Below are 6893 nucleotides of genomic sequence, written 5' to 3'. Positions count from 1 at the left end.
TCTCCACTCACTGCAAGCTCCGCCTCCCGGGTTCACGCCATTCTCCTGCCTCAGCCTCCCGTGTAGCTCGGAATACAGTCGCCCCCCACCGCGCCCGGCTAATTTTTTGTATTTTTAGTAGAGACGGGGTTTCACCGTGTTAGCTAGGATGGTCTCGATCTCCTGACCTCGTGATCCGCGTCTCGGCCTCCCAAAGTGCTGGGATTACAGGCTTGAGCCACCGCGCCCTGCCGAGCTCGTTGTTGAACATGAGCGCGTTCCTCTCGCGCAGCGTGGGGCGGCAGCACCGCCATTCGGGGCTCTCCGGGTGGTTGTTGCCGAGTGTGGGAGGCGCGGGCGCGGGGGCGCTGTGCAGGCTGCGCTGCCCGGCTTTCCTGCCCACAGCGGCGCCGGCGTTGCTGTTGGCTAGGTCGCCGCCTCGAATGTGGCCTCGGGGACAGCCTCGGCGCCTGTGGACCCCCGCCCCGCGCCCTCGCGCCGCGCCGGGGCCTCGGGAGCGGCTCTGCAAGCAAAAGCAGGGAGGTTGGGCGCTGAGAGACGCAGCGGTGAAGGCAGGCCAGGGGCAGCAGCATGCATGGGCGGCGGCGGCGGCGCTGCGACCCGTGGGGCTGCCACCCGTGCCCCTGCCACCCCCGCCCCTGCGACCCTGCCAGAGCCTAACCTAGCGCAGTCCGGCCAGGCCCGGCCGCAACAATAACTGTTTCTTAGTGGATTGGTTGGAAGTATTCTCTTGGACACTTGAGAACATCCTCAAGGAGGGTAACCTGCTTTCTGATTTTCAAAGTGAGGCCGGGTGCAGTGACTCACACCTGTAATCCCAGGAATTTGGGAGGCTGAGGTTGGAGGAGCCGTTGGGCCCAGGAGTTCAAGACAAGCCTGGGCAGCATAGGAAGACCCTGCCTCTACAAAAAAAAAAAATTAGCCACCGGTGGTGGTGCATGCCTGTGGTCCCAGACACTTGGGAGGCTGAGGTGGGAGGACCACTTGAGCCCAGGTGGTTGAAGCTACAGCTAGCTGTGAACGTGCCACTTCACTCCAGCCTGGGTGACAGAGTGAGACCCCAGGCTTTGTCTTAAAAAAAAAAAAAGCATTTTTTTTTAAGTGCATCAGTAAGAAGGGCATGCCTGGGTTAACATATCAAAAGTGCTCCTCAAATGATCTGTGAAACAGCCTTGCAGAACCTAACCTGCCAGGCCATAAATGCAAAGGTGAAAATGGGATTGTGGGGAGCTTAGTTGTGTAAAACGTAATTAATCCTCACAGTAAGTCAGGAAGGGTGATCCTATTATCATCATCTCTGTTTTGCAGACAAGGAGACCGAGGCGCAAAGATGCAGTGACTTGTCTGAGGTTGCACAAAAGAGCAGAGCCGGATGTAACCCAACCCTGTGCCCAGGCCTGCAACTGTCACAGGGGCCTGCCTCCTAGTTGCTCAGCTGGCTCCTGTGGCTTTCTCCCGGTGACTTCTTTCTAATCTTTCTGGGACCCCTTTGAAATGTTGAAAAATTGCATTTGGGATCCCCATTTTCTGCTTTACCAAATTCCAGACTTCACACTGCCTGAAGACAGCCATCTTAGCTTTGCCCCATTAGGGAGCTCCCTTGTGATCCAGGGGATGTCACTCAGATCCTCTGGGGTTTTTGTTTGTTTGTTTGTTTTTTGTTTTGGAGTCTTGCTCTGTCACCTAGGCTGGAGTGCGGTGGTGTGATCTCGGCTCATTACAGCCTCTGTCTCCCGGGTTCAAGTGATTCTCCTGGCTCAGCCTCCCGAGTAGCTTGGGATTACAGGAGCCTGCCACCACACCCAGCTATTTTTTTTTTTTTTGTATTTTTATTAGAGACAAGGCTTCACCATGTTGGCCAGGCTGGTCTCAAACTCCTGACCTCAGGTGATCCACCTGGTGCTGCTTCCAAGTGCTGGGATTACAAGTGTGAGCCACTGTGCCTGGCCAATCTTCATTTTTATAAAAAGAACTAAAAGACCTATCTCCCTCCTTCAAAGAAAGTCTACTACAGAAGATTATGTGATGCTCTGTGACATTAAAGTGTAAATGACTGATAAGCATGTGTGGATCTCCTTCACCTGAGGGTAGCCTGTTACTGTGAAATCTCAGTCAGCCATTGGGAAGTATGCATTTGATTGGAGGTGGGAGGAGCATTGTTAAAATCACTCCTGGAAGTGGCCAATCCCCCGTTCTGTCCATGAAGTGCTCTCTGTAGGAAAGGAAACTTTCATACGAAGTAGGCATTATAACCAGGGGACAGAGAGGCCTGTCCCCTGATGATGAGGACTTTTCATGGTGGCTTCTCTCTAAAGCAGGAGTAGGATGGGGTTAACCACGTGATGAACATTCTGAATCACCTGCGATTTGCCTTCAGGCCACTTTACCTCTTCCTGGCTTGGCCAGATCCCAAAGGGTAGAGCCCCTGCCCTAGCCATGATTCTGGTTTGCTTATAGGGTTGCATCAGTTGGGGGTTGAGGTTGCAATTCAGGCTGGTTCCCAGAACAGAAGAGGGGAGTTTGTGAAGCGATGTGGAGAGCCATGGAGGCTCAGCTCTTGAAACAGTCTGGTGATTATGACAATAGTAGCAACTAATACTGAAATCGTACCTACTGTATACTGTGTGTCAGGCACTATTCTCTGCACTTTTCTTTTTTTTTTTTTTTTTTTTTTTTTTTTTTTTTTTGAGATGAGTCTGGCCCTGTCACCCAGGCTGGAGTGTAGTGGATCTCGGCTCACTGCAACCTCTGCCTCCCAGGTTCAAGCGATTCTCTTGCCTCAGCTTCCCAAGTAGCTGGGATTACAGGTACCTGACACCATGCCAGCTAGTTTTTGTATTTTTAGTAGAGACGGGGTTTCACCATGTTGGCTAGGCTTGTCTTGAACTCCTGACCTCAGGTGATCCACCTGCTTCGGCCTCCCAAAGTTCTGGGATTACAGGTGTGAGCCACCACGCCCAGACATCTTTGCACTTTATATATTGTATATATTTCTATATTATATATTCTACACACAAGTCCATGAGGGGGCACTAGTATCACTCCTGTTCTGTAGTTGGGGAAACCAGCATCGGCAGAGAGGCTTAACTCATGGGACTGGTAAGATCTGTGAGTGGTGGCAAAGGGGCTGGAGGGGACAAAGGGACAAGCTGGGCAGAGGCTGATGGATGAATTAAGCCTGGCATGGGGACTCAGGCCATGGAGAGAAGAGGAACGGCAGGGATAGGCCAGACATCTGGGGAGCTGACCTGTAAGTTCCTTCTATCTCTCTGTAATAGAATTAATTAAGGTGCATTTGTGTATCTGTTGGCTTTTGGTCACTGGGACTATAACAAAGAAGACATGTTACAATCTCTGGCCTGGGATTTGGGATCTAGCGGGATCACGGGATACTCTGTCAAGCCAACACTCTATCAAGCCAATCTCAGGCCTTGGGAGCCAAACTTTCAAGGCGGCCTGGATTTCTAGTTCCCGTTTCTGCTCTGTATAAAAGAGATTCTCAATTGGTTCTGAACACAGATACTCAGTTGGTCCTGAACTTACTTTCGGAACCAACCGAGAATAAGGAGGAAATAAGTAGACAGAGGCAGCCTAAATCATAGTTGTGAGTTCTGATTCTGCTCCCACTCTGATGTTTTTTGGAGAACTAGGCTTAAGCTGTCTTCCTCCCTCAGACTCTCCAGTAGTGGGACTCCAGGCCCACACCACTGTACCCACTTCCTGCCCCTTATTAAAGCTGTGGTCTCTCGTGCAAATTACGTCATCTCCTTGAGCCTCACTGTCCTTGTCTGTAAAATGGGAATAGTGAAAATATCTCCACTCAGGACTGTTGTGAGGATTAAATGGGATGTGTGGGCCATAGAAAACTTAATTTTATAAACCCCAGAGGAAATTACTGGAGCTATTTCATAATTTTCAATGGCCCATGAAAAAGGAAGTGATTTTAAATCAAATGTACTGTTTACAATAGGTGTATTGTTTAAATTTTTCTCTTTTTTTCATCTCCCTTTCTTCCTTCCTTTCCTCCCTTCCTCCCTCCCCCTCTTTCTTTTTTTTCTTTTCTTTTCTTTTTTCTTTTCCTTCCTTCCTTCCTTTCTTTCCTTCCTTCCTTTCTTCCTTTCTTTTCTTCCTTTTTCTTCCTTTCTTTCTTTCTTTCTTTCTTTCTTTCTTTCTTTCTCTCTCTCTCTCTCTCTTTCTTTCTCTTTCTTTCTTTCTTGTCTTTCTTTCTTTTTAGATGGAGTTTTGCCATGTTGCCCACGTTGGTCTTGAACTTCCGGGATTATAGGCGTGAGCCACCACACCCAGCCAGTTTATACTTTCTAAAAGTAATTTTCTGTTTGCTATATGATAAGATAAAATAGGTCTCATTGAGCTGGGAGTGGTGGCATGTGCCTATAGTCCCGGCTACTTAGGAGATTGAGATGAGAGGATGGCTTGAGTCTAGGAAGTCAAGCCTTCAGGGAGCCATGATTGCACCACTGCACTCCAGCCTGGGTGACAAAGTGAGACTCTGTGTCAAAAAAAAAAAAAGAAAAGAAAAGAAAAAATATGTCTCAGGGCCCTATTTGCATGCCTCTCTGTATATGCCTTGCAGGTGTAGATCTCTTTTATGCCCAGTACAGGAAAAGATAGAATGTATCTTATTCTCTCTTCTTACTAACCTTTGAAATGTTGTGAAGTACTAGGATTTCTCTAATATGCCATATAAGAAAGTTGATCAGATAAATGTAATTTATGAATCTTGAAGCAAACTGGGCATGGCGACTCACTCCTGTAATCCCAGCACTTTAGGAGGATGAGGTGGGCGGATCACCTGAGGTCAGGAGTTCAGGACCAGCCTGGCCAACATGGTAAAACCCTATCTCTACTAAAAATACGAAAAAATTAGCCAGGTGTGTGGCATGCACCTGTAATCCCAGCTACGTGGGATTCTCCTGAGGCAGGAGAATCTCTTGAACCTAGGAGGCAGAGGTTGGGAAGCGGAGGTTGCAGTGAGCTGAGATTGCGCCACTACATTCCAGCCTGGTGATAGAGGGAGACCTTGTTTCAAAAAAAAAAAGAGAAAAAAGAATCTTGAAGCAAATCTGCAGAGGAGTTAACACTGTCATTTCCTCATATTTTGTCTTCTTTTCTTTTTTTTTTTTTGAAATGGAGTCTTGCTCTGTTGCCCAGGCTGAAGTGCAGAGTGTGATCTCATCTCACTGCAACCTCTGCTGCCCAGGTTCAAGCAATTCTCCGGCCTCAGCCTCTCAAGTAGCTGGGATTACAGGCATTGCCACCACACCTGGCTAATCTTTGTTTTTTTTTAGTAGAGATGGGGTTTCACCATGTTGGCCAGGCTGCTCTCAAACTCCTGGCCTCAAGTGATCCGCCCACCTCAGTCTCTCAAAGTGCTGAGATTACAGGCGTGAATTACCATACCCAGCTTCCTTGTATTTTTGACATCAGTTTCTTTTTTTTTTTTTTTTTTTTTTTTTTTTTTTTTTTTTGAGACGGAGTCTCGCTCTGTCGCCCAGGCTAGAGTGCAGTGGCCAGATCTCTGCTCACTGCAAGCTCCGCCTCCCAGGTTTACGCCATTCTCCTGCCTCAGCCTCCCGAGTAGCTGGGACTACAAGCGCCCGCCACCTCGCCCGGCTAGTTTTTTATATTTTTTAGTAGAGACGGGGTTTCACCGGGTTAGCCAGGATGGTCTCGATCTCCTGACCTCGTGATCCGCCCGTCTCGGCCTCCCAAAGTGCTGGGATTACAGGCTTGAGCCACCGCGCCCGGCCTTGACATCAGTTTCTTATGCTGTCTTTAATCACTGGCTCAGTAAGTGTATAAATTAAATGATATCAGATTAAGAGCACAAACGATGTAAAGCCATGTATCAGCCAAAGCTGTGGCTGAATGACTGATTGCCTGGTTGTGAGTCATGAGATAGTTTGTTCTATCACCACTAACTATCGCTTTTTTTTTTTTTTGAGATGGAGTCTTCCTCTGTTACCAGGCTGCAGTAGCACTATCTCAGCTCACTGCAACCTCTGGCTCCCTGGTTCAAGCAATTCTCCTGCCTCAGCCTCCTGAGTATCTGGGATGACAGTCATGTGCCACCACGCCCAGCTAATTTTTGTATTTTTAGTAGAGACGGGGTTTCACCATGTTGGCCAGCATGGTCTTGATATCCTGACCTCATGATTTGCCCGCCTGGGCCTCCCAAAGTGCTGGGATTACAGGCATGAACCACCATGCCTGGCCAATTATCCCTTTTTAAATATTTATTTGGAGATAGGGATCTTGCTCTGTCACCCAGGCTAGAGGGTAGTAGCACAATCTCAGCTCACTGCAGCCTTGAATTCCTGGGCTCAAGCGATGCCTGGCTATAACTGCTGGATTTGATTCTTCCACTTATCCTAGGAAGATCTCACATTGAGAAAAATATCTTTTAAACATTACAATAATTATTCACTAATTTTTTAAAAATGGAAACAGGCATCAAGACCTTCTAATGATGTGAACCTTCTGGAACATATCCTTGCCTGGTGGGAAACACTGGTAGAAAGTAGTGGGAAGACAGACTTGGGTTTGACTCCTGTCTCTGCCTGTTGTGTCTAAGCCTTGGTGGCCTCATCTGTCAAATGGGCCCATTGGAAGGGAGGGAGGGCTACAGAAGGTCGGGGAAGCAGCCTCTGGTCCTCCCTTGCTCTCCGTGGGCTCTATTGCCCAGCTCCCAGCTCCATCAGAGTCTCCAGGGCCCAAACAGACCCAGGGAGAGACATAGAGGACAAACTCAATGAATTTGGATGGAGGCAACACCGTGAACGCAGCTGTGGCTCTCAAAGAGGAACTTAGGGGTGGCCTCAACCTCTAGGGAGGCAAGGGAGCCGCTGAGAGATGGGTGGGGTGGTGGGGGT

At 48.6% G+C, this 6893-nt stretch overlaps 2 protein-coding genes across 2 annotated transcripts in view; both read right to left on the bottom strand.

The window, feature by feature from the left end:
* Positions 1 to 6893, bottom strand: part of CNR2 (cannabinoid receptor 2) — a 49020-nt gene that overhangs the window by 37504 nt on the left and 4623 nt on the right. The window lies entirely within an intron of this gene.
* LOC108538463 (BTB/POZ domain-containing protein 6-like) overlaps positions 1 to 6893 on the bottom strand; it is a 13227-nt gene that overhangs the window by 1713 nt on the left and 4621 nt on the right. Inside the window, 1 exon segment of the mRNA XM_017886568.1 lies at positions 222 to 502. Coding sequence (XP_017742057.1) covers positions 222 to 250 — 29 coding nt within the window. The 5' untranslated portion in view covers positions 251 to 502.

The sequence above is a fragment of the Rhinopithecus bieti genome, unplaced genomic scaffold, assembly GCF_001698545.2.
Source record: "Rhinopithecus bieti isolate Rb0 unplaced genomic scaffold, ASM169854v2 scaffold_14826, whole genome shotgun sequence".
NCBI classification, from domain to species: Eukaryota; Metazoa; Chordata; class Mammalia; order Primates; family Cercopithecidae; genus Rhinopithecus; species Rhinopithecus bieti.
The sequence above is the reverse complement of the archived record's forward strand: the minus strand, read 5'-3'. Positions and strand labels throughout refer to the sequence as shown.